The sequence below is a fragment of the Citrus sinensis genome, chromosome 7, assembly GCF_022201045.2.
Source record: "Citrus sinensis cultivar Valencia sweet orange chromosome 7, DVS_A1.0, whole genome shotgun sequence".
In the NCBI taxonomy this organism is placed as follows: Eukaryota; Viridiplantae; Streptophyta; class Magnoliopsida; order Sapindales; family Rutaceae; genus Citrus; species Citrus sinensis.
In genome coordinates this window covers 26,554,237-26,571,099 of record NC_068562.1, presented here as the reverse complement: position 1 = coordinate 26,571,099, position 16,863 = coordinate 26,554,237, and the positions used below count along the sequence as shown (strand labels likewise).

General features: G+C 34.7%; 1 protein-coding gene and 1 pseudogene across 1 annotated transcript; both read left to right on the top strand.

The window, feature by feature from the left end:
• The first annotated feature begins 3,340 nt into the window (after positions 1-3,340).
• Positions 3,341-4,981, top strand: LOC112497689 (probable disease resistance protein At5g43730; annotated as a pseudogene).
• A 4,695-nt stretch (positions 4,982-9,676) lies between these two features.
• LOC127898889 (disease resistance protein SUMM2-like) lies at positions 9,677-13,117 on the top strand. Its single transcript, XM_052431393.1, has 5 exons — positions 9,677-9,721; positions 9,818-9,864; positions 9,958-10,264; positions 10,370-10,537; positions 12,140-13,117. Exons 1-5 carry the CDS (start codon positions 9,677-9,679, stop codon positions 13,115-13,117), a joined length of 1,545 nt encoding a protein of 514 aa, XP_052287353.1.
• Positions 13,118-16,863: the final 3,746 nt, after the last annotated feature.

Here is a 16,863-nt window from a genome sequence, read left to right as displayed (position 1 = left end):
CCTTTAGCTTCTTATGGTAACTGGTCATCTTAAAGATTTGCTCTCTCACCCAATAAACACCATCATACTGAGTATTAGCAAGCAGCCTCAGATAGTTACCCTTTTCTGCCTTATCTACCTTTTTAAAAGTTCTTCCAACAGCTGCCAAGTAATCTTTGGCCTTATCACATGCAGGGATGTTATCTCGAGTTGTTCTATCAATGGTGTGTTTTATTATATCCAAACAGTGTCTATTGGATTCATCCCAAGCTGCCCACTCTACTTTTTCAGCAGCAGTGCTCTTCTGTGAGCTTGGCTGGTTCATCAACTCTTAATGCTAAGTCTCTATTCAATGTAGACAGATAAAACAAAATGGACTCACGTCAGTCCTCAAAATTTGTCCTAGTTAAATTTTTTAGGGAGGCTACTTGGAGAAAGGAGAGAATATCTAGAGCTGAGGAAGCAATAACAAAAGAATTATCAAGCATGCAAAAATAAAATCATGCTATAATCAATTACTCCTCATTCTAAGTTTCTCCAATAGCAACACAATATGTTAGGCATCCTTTAGCAATATAGGAGTGCACTAACCTAAAGATAAAGCAGGCAAGTTGAATATAACACCAACATTGACCTATTACCGACAGGGTAATGAAGCCACTCAGTAGAAAATACTCAACAAATCTCTTTATCTACCCAAGTATCCCACCAAGTAGTGATTTACCGATAGGGCAGTATCATCACCCGTATGGATCTTGGTAATAACAATAACAATCCATCGCATAATCCATAAATAATAATGACAAATGGGCATCCAATTGTGCAAAACACCAAATAATTTATCATGATTGGCCCTACAATAAGCAGATACACAATCACTCTAAATTTTAGTTTTGCATCATATATATATTTCATACATTAACAAAATTGAGGCTAAATAAACTTTGTCAAATGCAATTAAAGTTTCTACCAAGATATTAAATCAAATAAAATATCTACATGCCTCAATAAAATGTATGAATGTTATGCCCATAATATCGAACAATGATGGATTATTTTAAATTCAAAATTCTGAAAAATCGCCAAAATTGATTTTGGACTAAAATAAAGAATTTTCGTAATTATGCTTACTGTTTTAAATATTAAAACTATTGGCCCAAACTGTAAATAAAATAAAATATGGGGCCATAATATAATTTACCACAATTAAAGGGACCAAAATAATGTTTTACCATGTTGACCTTCGGTCAAGGACCATTACGAAAATTTTGCAAATATGTTGGGCCATAATGACATTTCGTAAAGTTTAGGGATCCAAATGAAATTGTCGCACAATGTCATCTTCAACCTCGAGATGTTTCAACAGTGTAGCTACAGTAAACTACAGTAACCTCATTCATACCATCCCAATTTTGGCCACCACAAATCACGGAAAAATTATATCTTTACTCCAAAATCATCACTCATGCATTATTTAACAACCATTTGATCAAATATGCCCAAATTCGAAAAATCCGAAAAATTCGAAATGAAAGAAAAAATTCCATGAGTGAGATTTTACCAACAAATCGACTATGGTTTACAAGGAAATGCATAACCATGGGCTCTGATACCAATTGCTGAAATAAATACAAACTTTATGCCCTTAATCTTGCATTTCCAAATAAACACATATTTTAGGTAATTTCGAAATTTACCATGATCTCCCATGGATCCGAACTTGGAAGCTTGTTATGGAGCTTTAACAGAGTTGCTACAACTTTGACTTAGAACTCTGCTACAACTTTGATCCAGCTTCTGAATTCCCGCTTCCTTTCCTTCAGCTCAAGGTTCAGCTTTTCTCAACGATTTAATGTGCCCACACGGGAGACACGAGGGAGAGAGAGAAAGGTGCACTGCACTCATGCCACATATCATTGAACAGTGAACTTCAAATGGGCTGAAGTTACTTAAATACAGTGGTTGAGCGCAGGGATCCCTCATGTGTTAGTACAAAACTACCCATCCCATTATGAGCTAAAATAACACAATTAAGGATTATACTTGTCCATAATATACTACTGTATAGGGTATGTCAAAATCAGACTCATTGACAGAATATTTGATCACTTAATAAATGAGTCTGTCAAAATTGCTCCATAATATTTGACATTAGTCACATATTAATTCGGTAAAATATAGAAAATAATTAGAATGATTTATGTTAGTCCACATAATGTGAGAAATAAATCTAACATGAAATTCCAGCTAGCTATTTAATTAATAAGTACAGGATTATAGACTTTTTTATATAAGAAAGTATAGTTTCATGGAGATGAGAAAGGGATCATTGCAATGTAGTTTCGAACAAGCTACCACAATCGACAACTTCGGAAGGAAAAAACGTATCAATATTACACCTAATTATGACATAACAAATAAAGAAAATGAGGTTGAATTGTTCATTTTATTTCTCACATTTCTTGTCTGCTTGCAATTAACAAATAAAAAAATTATAATCATTTAGAAATAATTTCTTTCTATATTAATGATAAGAACCTTTGTTTCGTTTACATTTACATTTTTAACTATGATTAGTTACAAAAAGAAAGGATTTGATTCACCCTATATATATATATATATATAATCCATATAGGGTCCAGTTATGTTACAACTATGGTACCATACAACTTCTTTTGTCTTTTTGTGAATATATATATTATCGTTATCATCAATGATGGAAGACTAATTTAGCTTCAATTATTAGAGAAAACATACATGCTCAGACAAATGAGCAATAAAAGTAAAAGGAGGAATGAGAGAGGGGATCAGGATAGGAACTATAAATTATCGTACAAATTGGTATACCATAAGTGTGTTGGTTGAAAAAAAAACACTCCACAATCTGCATGATTTATCTAATATATATATATATATATGCCACATCAAGTTATAGAAAATAAATTTATTCAATAACACGTGGTTTTATCACTTCTATAGTACAAGATAAAAAAAAAACTATTTTTGGCAGTAAATAAATAAAATATAAAAATACAAGAGCTATTAAGTCATTTGATAACCATACACTAGACATGGCCAAAGAGCTTTTAAAGCTAATTAAGAAGAGTACAATTAATGTATTTATGTGATTTATAAATAAATAAAAATATTTACGTGTCAAAAGATTTTTTTAAACTAAATTGTGCTCGGATCATGGTGAGAGTTTATTGGTAAATATACAAGCAACCTTATTCGTTCTCTTCCACCTTAGTACCCAAATTACCCTTGGCCATTTCTCAACCTTTTTTGTTCCTAATCGAATAAACAAGATTTTGATTTCACGCCATTACAAACATTTCTGTCTTCATAACCTTCCAAAATCATGGCTTCGGTCGGCGACATCTGGAATGTTGTCAAAGATTGCTTCCTTTGCTCTTTCTATCTTTACAGTAACAGCCGTGATCTCAAAGACAAAGTAGATACTTTGAGTGTGAAAAAAGGTGAACTCCAAGTCGTCTATGATGAAGTCAATGGAAGGGTCGAGCATGCAAAACAAGATCGTGATCTACCTAGACCGACAGTGTTATACTGGTTGGCTAGAGTACTAGAATATACTAACGAAAATGGAAAAGTGGATTTCCTTTTGCAAAGAGCTGAGGAAGAGAAAGCAAAGCAATGTTTTGGATATTGTTCCGTGAATTGTTTCTTTGTATACTACTTTAGTTTAGACGTAGTTAAGGTGACCGAGGATTTGCAGGGATTAATAGATGAGGGGAAGGGGTTCAAAAAAGATGTTGCTGATCCGCCGCCACCGCAGCCAGTGGTGGAGAGGCAAGACATGAAGAACGTTGTAGGCATGGAATCTATACTGGATGAAGTTTGGGAATGCTTCGAAGACGATTTTCCGATGAGAATCATCTGCTTGTATGGAGTAAGCGGGGTGGGGAAGACCACTCTCTTAGTAAACTTCAACAGCAAGTTTAGCGATACAAGGCATAACTTTTATTTAGTGATTTTGGTTAAGGCGTCCGCAGGAGCAATCAATATAGAGACAATTTAGCAGGTTATGAGATACAGACTAGCGATACCGAATGAAGTGTGGATAACAAAAATCAGCAAGGTAGGGCAGAAGAAATTTTCCAGAGGTTAAGCCAGAGAAGGTTTGCTTTGTTACTGGATGACCTACGAGGACCAATAAATTTAGATGAAGCTGGTGTTCCTGATCAAAATGGATCGAAAATAGTATTTACGACTATAATGGAGGACGCGTGCAACACCATGGGTGATCAAATCAAATTTAAAGTTGATTATTTGCGTCGAGATGTGCAAGGAATTTGTTCCGACTCATGGTAAAGGACGATGTACTCAACTTCCATCCTGATATTCTAGAACTTGCTGAAACTGTGGCTGACCTGTGTAGAGGGTTGCCGCTTGCTCATATCACTATTGGAAGAGCCATGGCGAATACAAGAAACCGTGATGCGTAGAAAAATGCAGTTGTAGAATTGAGAAATTATCCGGCTAAATTTCCAGGTATGGGGGACCTTATCCTTCCTCGTTTGAAGTTCAGCTACGATCACCTGAGCACTGAAACCCATAAAACTTGTTTTTCATTTTGTTCACTATTCCTAAAGAACCAACTTATTAGGAAAGATGAACTTGTTGATCTTTGGATTGGAGAGGGACTTTTTCGTGGTTCTCATAATATTGTTGTTGCTCGAATGCAAGGCAAATGTATAATTGATAGTCTGATAGGTGTTTGTCTATTGGAAGAGGTTCAAACTTCCTTTGGAAATTATGTTAAGATGCATGATCTGCTTCGGGATTTGGCTTTGTGGATAGCTTCCCAAGATGAGGGCAACAAGATTTTGGCTTCAAAGCCTAAAAATGATGAGTTGATTATAGAACGACAAAGTATTACCTAGAATGAGGCTGTACGAGTATCGTTGTGGAGTTTTTTAGTTACATCCCTCGCACCGAGACCATTCTCAATATGGAGATTTTTTTAAAATCCCCCACCCCAGCGCCGCCCTCTTGTCCCCATCTCTTAACTCTGCTCGTAAGGTATGCTAGTATGAAGGAACTGTTAGATTTATTTCTCACATTATGTGGAATGGCATAAATTATTCTATTGTTTTTTATATTTTACCGAATTAATACGTGACTATTGTCAAATATTATGGAGCAATTTTGACAGACTCATTTATTAAGTGATCAAATATTGTGTTAATGAGTCTGATTTTGACATACCCTATACAGTAGTATATTATGGACAAGTATAATCCTTAATTGTGTTATTTTAGCTTATAATGGGATGGGCAATTTTGTACTAACACATGAGGGGTCCCTGCGCTCAACCACTGTATTTAAATAACTTCAGCCCATTGGAAGTTTACTGTTCAAGAAATGTGTGGCATGAGTGCTGTGCACCTCTCTCTCTCTTTCTCCCTCTTGTCTCCCGTGTGTGTACAGTAACTTGTTGAGGAAAGCTGAATCTTGAGCTCAAGGAAAGGAAGTGGGAATTCAGAAGCTGGATCAAAGTTGTAGCAACTCTGTTAAAGCTCCATAACAAGCTTCCAAGTTCGGATCCATGGGAGATCATGGTAAATTTTGAAATTACCTAAAATATGTGTTTATTTGGAAATGCAAGATTAAGGGCATAAAGTTTGTTTTTGTTTCATCAATTGGTATCAGAGCCCATGGTTATGCATTTCCTTGTAAACCATAGTCGATTTGTTGATGAAATCTCACTCATAGAATTTTTTCTTTAATTTCGGATTTTTCGGATTTTTCGAATTTGGGCATATTTGATCAAATGGTTGTTAAATAATGAATGAGTGATGATTTTAGAGTAAAGATATAATTTTTTCATAATTTTTTGGTGGCCAAAATTGGGATGGTATGAATGAGGTTACTGTAGCTACACTGTTGAGACATCCAGAGGTTGAAGATGACATTGTGGGATAATTTCGTTTGGATAACTAAACTTTACGAAATGTCATTATGGTCCAAAATATTTGCAAAATTTTCGTAATGGTCCTTGACTGAAGGTCAACATGCTGAAACATCATTTTGGTCCCTTTAATTATGATAAATTATATTATGGCCCAACATTTTATTTTATTTACAGTTTGGGCCAATAGTTTTAATATTTAAAACAGTAATCATAATTATGAAAATTCATTATTTTAGTCCAAAATCCTTACAATTTTGGCGATTTTTCAGAATTTTGAATTTAAAATAATCCATCATTATTGAATATTGTGGGCATAACATTCATATATTTTATTGAGGCATGTAGATATTTTATTTGATTTAATATCTTGGTAGAAACTTTAATTGCGTTTGACAAAGTTTAGTTAGCCTCAATCTTATTAATATATGAAATAAATATATGATGCAAAACTACAATTTAGAGTGATTGTGTATTTGCTTATTGTACGACCAATCATGATAAAGTATTTGGTGTTTTGCAATTGGATGCCCATTTGTCATTATTATTTATGGATTATGCGATGGATTATTATTGTTATTACCAAGATCCATACGGGTGATGATACTGCCCTATCGGCAAATCACTACTTGGTGGGATACTTGGGTAGATAAAGAGATTTGTTGAGTATTTTCTACTGAGTGGCTTCATTACCCTGTCGGTAATAGGTCAATGTTGGTGTTATATTCAACTTGCCTGCTTTATCTTTAGGTTAGTGCACTCCTATATTGCTAAAGGATGCCTAACATATTGTGTTGCTATTGGAGAAACTTAGAATGAGGAGTAATTGATTATAGCATGATTTTATTTTTTCATGCTTGATAATTCTTTTGTTATTGCTTCCTTAGCTCTAAATATTCTCTCCTTTCTCCAAGTAGCCTCCCTAAAAAATTTAACTAGGACAAATTTTGAGGACTGACGTGAGTCCATTTTGTTTTATCTGTCTACATTGAATAGAGACTTAGCATTAAGAGTTGATGAACCAGCCAAGCCCACAGAAGAGCACTGCTGCTGAAAAAGTAGAGTAGGCAGCTTGGGATGAATCCAATAGACACTGTTTGGATACAATAAAATACACCATTGATAGAACAACTCGAGATAACATCCCTGCATGTGATAAGGCCAAAGATTACTTGGCAGCTGTTAGAAGAACTTTTAAAAAGGTAGATAAGGCAGAAAAGGGTAACTATCTGAGGCTACTTGCTAATACTCAGTATGATGGTGTTTATTGGGTGAGAAAGCAAATCTTTAAGATGACCAGTTACCATAAGAAGCTAAAGGACATGGATGTCAATTTGCCTAATGACTACCTGGTCTTCCAAATCCTTGAATCCCTTCCACCACAATTTGGCAATTTAAGAAGCCAATACAATATTCAGAGAGACACTTGGAATATCACTGAGTTGACTGCTTATGTGGTTTAAGAAGAGGAATCATTAAAGAAGGGGAAATCTCACACTGTCATAATGGCAACTACTCAAGAGAGTGGGAGTATGAAGAAAAGCTCTTCAAAGGGCAGCAATAAGTTTTTCAAGAAGAAAAAGTTTGGAAAGAAAACTTCACATGGTAATTCTTCTACCACTTCTGGTTCCACTTCTTAGAGCTTTAAGGGAAAGTGCCACTTTTGTAAGAAACCTGGGCACAAGAGAGCTGAATGTAAGGGATTCAAAGCATGGTTGGAAAAGAAAGGTATTCCTGTAGCTTTTGTAGGTTTTGAATCTAATGTAGTTGATGTTCCTTTTGATACTTGGTGGTTGGATACTGGTGCAACCATTAATATAACGAATTCCTTATAGGAATTCAGAAGCAGGAGGGACCTCAATAAAGGGGAGTTGATAGTTCACATAGGCAATAGCGTGACAGCCAAAGTTGAAAGCATAGGAGTTGTCAGACTACATCTAGCCACAGGCTATTTTTTGGATCTGTTAGATATGGCTTATATTCCTTCTATTTAGAGAAACTTGATATCTGTATCTATTTTGGATAGATGTGGCTATACTTTTCATTTTGGTGATAGAAAAGTTTACTTATTCCATAATTCAGAGTTAGTTGGTTCTGGCACTCTATATGATGGCTTATATATGATTGATTTATTTTCTCGTGGTGTTGAATCATCATCCAATGCTCATGTTGTGCATGTTGTTAGCTCTAATCGTGCTAGGGTTGATGAAAATTCCTCTATGTTGTGGCATAAATGGTTAGGTCACATTTCTAAACAGAGGATGGAGAGGCTCATTAAAGATGACATTCTTCATAATTTAGATTTCTCTGATTTTGGCACTTGTGTTGATTGTTTCAAAGGCAAACTTACTGCCAAAACCAGAAAAGAAAGAACTCGGAGGAGTCAACAGGTGCTAGAGTTGGTACATACAGACATCTGTGGGCTATTTACTCTTATTGCTATTGGAGGTTATAAGTACTTCATCACGTTCATCAATGACTTTTCTCGTTATGGTCATGTTGAACTTCTTACTGAAAAGTCGAAATCCTTATATGTGTTTCAAGCTTTTAAGGCTAATGTTGAGCTCCAAAAGGGTAAGAAAATTAAGGCAGTAAGATCATACAGAGGTGGTGAGTACTATGGGCGATATGATGAAACTGGGCGTAATCCTGGACCTTTTGCTCGATTTCTCCAGGAACGTGGAATAGAAGCCCAGTATACAATGCCCGGGACTCCTGAACAGAATGGAATTGCAGAAAAGAGAAATCGTACCCTTCTTGACATGGTGCGGTGTATGCTGAGTAACTCCACCTTACTAGATTTTCTCTGGGGTAAAGCCTTAAGAATTGCAGCTTACATTTTGAATCAGGTACCTAGTAAGTCGGTGCCCAAAACTCCTTATGAGTTGTGGTCAGGGAAGAGACCGAGTCTTCGTCATTTCCATATCTGGGGATGCAGAGCAGAAGTGAGGCCCTATAATCCACAATCAAGAAAACTTGATCTGAAAACCATTAGTGGTCATTTTATTGGCCATTGTATAGGCTCAAGGGGTTTATAGATTTTATTGTCCTTTACACACTACTAGAATCATTGAGTTTGATCGTGCCATTTATTTTGAGGATGATCACAAGGGTCAGAGTTCTGAGCCTCACAGTCTTACATTAAGAGAAGAACGTGTGGTCTTGGCTATTCCATCTTTTCCGACTTCTGTAATGGGATTAACACATATTGATGTTTCTTCTGTTGATCCTGAACTTCATCATGATATGGAGCCTATGATTGTAGAGGATGATGTTACTGATGTGCAATTGAGGAGATCAGAGAGGATCAGGAGACTTGCAATTCCTGATGATTATGTTGTTTACTTGCAGGAACATGATTTTGATGTTGACTCATCATCTGATCTTATTACCTTTCAAGAGGCCATCAGTTGTTCAGAATCATCATCTTGGATACATGCGATGCATGATGAGATGGCATCTATGTATCATAATGAGGTTTGGGATTTAGTTGAGTTGCCAGATGGATGCAGGCCAATTGGTTGCAAATGGGTTTTCAAAACCAAGAGAGATGCCAGAGGTCAGGTAGAGAGGTACAAGGCCAGGCTTATGGCTAAGGGTTTCAGTCAAAGAGAAGGCATTGATTACACTGAAACTTACTCTCCTGTTTCTACCAAAGATTCTTTTCGTATTATCATGGCATTGGTAGCTAATTTTAATTTAGAATTGCATCAGATGGATGTGAAGACAATTTTTATCAATGGGAGCTTGTTTGAAGATGTGTAAATGGTGCAACCTGATGGTTTTGTTGAGACTGGTAAAGAAAACATGGTGTGTAAGCTTAAAAAGTCCATTTATGGACTTAAACAAGCATTCAGACAGTGGTATTTGAAATTTCACGATATTGTCACCTCTTATGGGTTCTAGGAGAATGTTGTTGATCAGTGTATATACTTGAGAGTGAATGGGAGCAAGTATATCATTTTGGTGCTTTATGTGGATGATATCTTGCTCGCTGCTAATGACACTAATTTTTTACTTGAGACAAAATAAATGTTGTCATATAGCTTTGATATGAAGGATCTTCGTGAAGCTCATTATGTATTAGGGATAGAGATTCTTCGTGACAGATCTAGAGGAATTCTAGGATTGTCTCAAAAGACTTACATTGATCGTATTTTGAAAAGGTTCAATTTACAGTCTTGTGCTCCTGGGAAAGCTCCAATTTCAAAAGGTGACAAAATTTCCAAGTCTCAATGTCCCGATAATGATGTAGACAATGCTAGCATGCAAATAGTCCCGTATGCATTAGTTGTGGGTAGCTTGATGTATGCTCAAGTCTGTACTTGCCCTGATATTGCTTTTCCAGTAGGAGTACTTGGAAGACACTTGAGAATTCCTGGACATGAACACTAGAAGGCTGCAAAGAAATTACTCAGATATTTGCAAGCCACTAAAGATTTTGTATTGACATATCAGCAATCTGACTATTTGGATATAGTTGGATATTCTGATGTTGATTTCGCAAGGTACTTGGAAGACAAGAAATCCACATCTGGTTACATTTTTATTATGACAGGAGGAGCTATTTCATGGAAAAGTGCCAAGCAGACACTCATAGCTTCTTTAACAATGGAAGCAGAATATGTAGCATGTTTTGAGGCTACACGCCAAGCTTTATGGATGCAGAATTTTATCACAGGGCTAGATTGTATATTGGCCATACCGAGGCCATTAAAAATATACTGTGATAATTCTGCAGCTGTTTCTTTTTTTCACAACGTAGGGAGTTCCTCACGTTCCAAGCACATTAATATTAAATACTTATTTGTGAGAGAGAAAATTGCTCTATCTTATGTATCAGTAGAGTATATCCCTACAGAACTCATGTTAGCCAATCCACTTACTAAAGCTTTAGCTCCAAAAGTATTTAGGGAGCATGTGACGCATATGTGATTATTTGAATCCACTTATATATGCTAAGTCAGTGGGAGTTCTGGTTTGTATTATGAGTTGCAACTTAAATGAGATTATGTATTACTCGTTTTGTTATTATGCATGCATGTTTTTATGTGATATTGATATGCCATATATTGTGTACACATTTGGTTGCGTATGGCATTATGTATAGAATGAGGATATTATGGTCCGAGACATTTTGTTCAGTCTCAATATGGACATTAAAGACTGAAGCATTATGACTTAGCTTCAGTGTGCTTTCTCGAGACATTTTGATTTAGTCTCATTATGATTAAAATGGCAGCTCACTTCTCGAGATATTTTGCTAGAGTCTTATTATGGTTATAAAGAAGCGACAGTCTAGGAGACATATTGTTTTCGTCTCATTTTGCTAGACATGTGGACTTTGTGAAAATGAGCATGTTGATCACATTATCATGTTATTTCCATAATTATACTTGTATACTACTACATGGTCACGTGTTTATAAGTGTCTTATTATGTGGAGCATCTTGTCGGTGCACATATGACTTGATACTTATAACACATTTTGGACTTATTTATGTTTTGGGTGATTGCTCGCATTTGACCATTTGTTATAGTCACATATTGATTAATTCAGTTGTTTTCAAAATCTTATTTTATTTTAAATTTATCCTTAGAGTGATTTCTGCCGTCCAAGTGGGAGATTGTTAGATTTATTTCTCACATTATGTGGACTGGCATAAATCATTCTATTGTTTTCTATATTTTACCGAATTAATACGTGACTATTGTCAAATATTATGGAGCAATTTTGACAGACTCATTTATTAAGTGATCAAATATTGTGTTAATGAGTCTGATTTTGACATACCCTATACAGTAGTATATTATGGACAAGTATAATCCTTAATTGTGTTATTTTAGCTCATAATGGGATGGACAATTTTGTACTAACACATGAGGGGTCCCTACGCTCAACCACTGTATTTAAGTAACTTCAGCCCATTAAAAGTTTACTGTTCAAGAAATCTGTGGCATGAGTGCAGTGCACCTCTCTCTCTCTTTCTCCCTCTTGTCTCCCGTGTGTGTACAGTAACTTGTTGAGGAAAGCTGAATCTTGAGCTCAAGGAAAGGAAGCGGGAATTCAGAAGCTGGATCAAAGTTGTAGCAACTCTGTTAAAGCTCCATAACAAGCTTCCAAGTTCGGATCCATGGGAGATCATGGTAAATTTCGAAATTACCTAAAATATGTGTTTATTTGGAAATGCAAGATTAAGAGCATAAAGTTTGTTTTTGTTTCATCAGGAACTCCCAGAATGGTTCTTTCAATCGATGCCTGCCTTGAGAGTTCTTGAGTGGCCGCGGAATGGGGACTTGACAAAGTTGCTTATGCAGAAGGGTGAATTGATTAACCTGCGGTATCTTAATCTGTCAGATACAGATATATCACAGTTGCCAATTGAGATTAAGGGATGCTGTCAACTGATAATTCTACTATTGGATGGTACTGAGAAACTGAAGGCAATTCCGAAAGGACTGTTATCAGAGCTTTCAGCTTTACAAGTTTTCAGCAGGGTACCAACTCAATATGAATCGCACGAAGACAAGTCATCCGGCTTAGGTGTTAATGTCTCGTTACTGGAGGAGTTGGAGAGCTTGAAACACATTCAAGATGCAAGTGTCGTCTTATCAACTCTTGATTCTGTTGAGAAATTCCAATCATCCTCTAAGTTACAGAGTTGCATCAGAAGACTGATCATCGAGAACCCATCTTCAACATCATCTATCACAAAAATGCTGCAGGATGCCGATTTCCGGAACCTTCAAGATCTATTTATCAGCAATTGTTCCCTACAATATTTGACATGCCTCGTCAATGTTCCGCTCCTTCGATTCTTATTTGCAACTAACTGTCCCTTGCTAGAAGAAATAATTGCTAATCAACAAGCTGGGCAGCGAATAATTGGATTCACTCATCTTAAGCAATTGAATATGAATGGTCTTCCAGAGCTGAAAAGTGTATGCGGCAGCGCCATGGCCTTTTCTTCTCTCGAAAGTGTATATGTATCTAAGTGCCCAAAACTCAAAAAACTCCCTTTGAACTCTCAGAGTGGGAAAAGAAATACTGTTTTGATAGGAGAAGAAGAATGGTGGGACCAACTGACGTGGACTGCCGGTGCCACTAAGGATGTTTTCAGTTCAAAATTCATCCCATTCTCAGATTTTCGTTCCTGGTCACTCGAGCCAAGTTACACATATGAAGGGGCAGTCATGAAAAGGTAGTCCCATTTTATAAACTTGTTACATTATATTAGGAAAATGATAAATAGCCTAAAGATAAGACCACACAATGACGACAAAAATAATGTTAGACCTTTGCGGGGTTACACTGTTAATTTAATCAACATTATAATTCCACATGATTTTACAGTTGTTTTTGTCACCATTGTGTCCGATTTTTCTATTCAAATATCAGTGCTTAGCTTATTGTTGATGAGCATTGATGCTTGAATCAAAGGATCTACAATAATGGCGACAAAAACAATGTTATACGCTCAGCTAGAGTTATATTAAATTTTTTTAATTAAACACTATAAACCCGCCCGACCTACTGTAACACTATAAACCCGGCCGAGTTTAACGTTGTTTTTGTTGTCATTATCACACCGTTAGGGCTCTGTATCATTTTTCTTTATTAATAAATGTAGGTCAATATAAATGACTTAATTTTCTTCTATATCTTTTTATTTTTGCATTTATACTTTGTTGGAGATGGCTAGCTCATTATATATATTAATATCAGACTGAATTTACCCAAAGGCTTTTTTCTTTTTTGAAAAAAAAAAAACCTCAAGGATCGAGGGACTTCTATTAAAATAAAAAAGAAAATACATAAACCCTAAAAATGAAAAAATATGAACGGAGAAAATAAGGATATCAAAGACCTAATGTAATGGGAATGATGAAATTAAAATTATTGCATGCTTTAAGAGTACATTAATATTGTACTTACTTCTTCCCACTTTTATGTTTCAGCCAACCATGATAACTTGTATATATACAGGGCAAGTAGTGGGTGGATAAAGAATAATTTTTTATAAATTGGTTGAACTTTTTCATAAACTTCCTACGCCACAACAAAATCTTAATTTGTAGCCAACGAACTAGTGGAGTTAAGACATGCATTAGAAAAATATACATGTTATATATAATTTCATTAATTAATTAGCTCGCTTAAGGTCTAACAGATAAGTGTTGAGTTCATTGAATGCCTGTATATTAATTATGTTCACGGGAAACTTGTCTTTGTACGTTGTTATTGGTACGTTGCAATTACCCCGTCTTTTCAATTTAATTTTCTACCAATTCTGAGGCTTCGATTCATCAAAATGCATTGACATCGATCTTCAGAAATCACCGATTCACCATTTTTTTGGCTTGATTAACCAAATCTGTTTGTTCTTCTACTGCTAACTATAGCTAATGCCTATTATGGATATATATTTTAAAAAAAAAGTCAAAGAAAACGCCAGCAAAACCAACTGTAAAACTGAATCAAATATGTTATACAGTATTAAATGATATTTTTCAATTTACACAATAATCCTGACGGTTTTTACAATTGTTTTTGTCAGCGTTCAGTCTGATTTTTCTTTTTCAATATCATTGATTTTTCAATACCATTGCTAATACATAATTTTTGTTAGTCGCATAATTGATTATCATTGCATTACGTAACCTGTTTGGTTGCGTCCATAAATGCCTGAATTAAGTTAATTTTAGATAACTGATATTGTCTGCTAATTCTTTTTAGATTGCTGTGATGATGACAGAATTTGAAATTTGTGGACTGAAAAGAGAGAACGTCGGATTTGTGTTCGTGTGCAACCTTGTGGACTCCAAATGTTGCTTCTGGATTGTGATTTTCGTCTGCGTGTATACTTATTATATGCATTAGTTTGCTGTGTCTGGTACGAGAAGTTTGGTCATCCACGTAATGTGATTATGTATTTAAAATGCTCACTTGTGCTTTACACTTGCGCGCACTCCCAGTTTCATGAACTTTCGATGTCATGTGTTATGCTTGTTAGACACCTGAACTATTTTATCATTGTTTGAATTTAGACTTACAAAAGATCATTAAAGTGTCATTATAATAATAATAATAATAATAATAATAATAATAATAATAATAATAATAATAATAATAATTATTATTATTATTATTATTATTATTATTATTGTTGTAAAAAAAAAAAGAAAAAAAAAAAGAGTGCACCTAAATGCAACCATCCCGTGTTACTTGGGTTTTTAGATATTGTTAAGGGAGTAGATTCGAATTTATTTTCCTTCCTTAAATAAGCGAGATAAATAATCTTTATTTGCAATGTGAATGAAATAGGTGACTCTCTGAATATTAGTAAAAGTAAAAATATTATAATCTAGAAATAAAAATAAATGATCTTTGTTAGTTCTCGTGGTTTTGATTATATAAAAATCAATATTATTTTTTTTAAGGATCCATCTATGATGTTATATTGGACATACCGGCATTAATAGTGGGGTGATTGTAGATCAATAATAATTAAGTAATATAAATAAAATAATCAATATAATTTTAGAGTTTACTATTTATAGAGCACAACTGTTGGTGGATTTTTGAATATGGAGGCAAAGAACAAAGAATTTTCTTGGGATTTAAGACGTGTTTATACCCTTTCCTTTAAGGTTATATTTGTCCTCATTACTCTTGGTTTGCTATAGAGTTTAATGGAAAATTACCCCCAAGATATATCAAATCCTGAAAATAATATCTAGCAAATAAAATTGTATTTCAAGAACACATATGAAATCAGTAATAATCTGGTTTTTTTTTTTGTTTTTTTTTGTTTTTAATGTAATGTGTATCTATTTTAATGAAGAAGATGTTTATATGAAAGGTTACAACCATTAGAAAATGGAATTTCTTCAAAGACACTCTTTGCTTTGAAGTTTGCATCTATTCACAATCAGATTTCTTTTTTCCTTAAACCTGCTGGTCTTTTTTTTCAATTGACGTCGAAACACGCTCTTTGGAAGAAAACGATTAGCAGTTTTCTCAATAACGGCGAGCCGTTTTATTCCAGAATGCCAACTTTCAAATAACCTCTGAAATAAATGGTTAGTCCTTTTCTCCCAACAGCATGCTATTTTCTGTAGAATATAAAACATGCTCTTTGGAATTAAACGGTTAGTCGTTTTCTCCAAAAACGGCAAGCCCTTTTATTCCAGAATGTCAAACCAAAAAATGAAAATGTTACAATCTCTCTTACAATCCCCCACTATATTGTAATATTTTTCCAAATTTATTAATGATAAACTTATACGTACAAAAAGGTATCTTTCGATTTTAACCTTTAATTAGTGAGTGTATTTCAAAGTATTTACAAGACAATAGTGTGCTAAGCATTAAACTTTGTCTCTTAAGTAAATACTGGAGATATGTCACATATATGCTATCCCAAATTTCAAAGTTATGTTCCAATATTTAGCACTATTTCGGCCTTGTGCTCTATCTTGGATTCATAAACATTTACAAGATTAAACCATGATCTTATTAGAAACGGTACCATTTCTTATGTTCACTTAGGTGAAGCTTCAAATCATGTCTTTAGCTATTATAAGACTTGAGCTTCATTAAAAGTAAATACTCAACTTCAACCTCGTAGCTATTTGCACTGAATATCTCGAATGAGATTATTTATTTTTTTGGTGCCAAACCAGTCACATAACAACAACTTGTTATTATTCATTTAACTATGGAATAGTGGTATAACTACTACATAGTTGGGTTATCGTCGTTGGTGACTTTATTAAAGAAAGGTTTCAATCTCATTTCAAACGATGTATCCTTAACTAAATCTCTTGAAAGACCTTTTGTTAAAGGATCCGCTAGGTTTTTATTAGTCCTAACATAAGCAATATCAATAACACCATATGCTATTAATTGTTTCACATATTCATGTCTCAAGCTAATATGTCTAGACTTT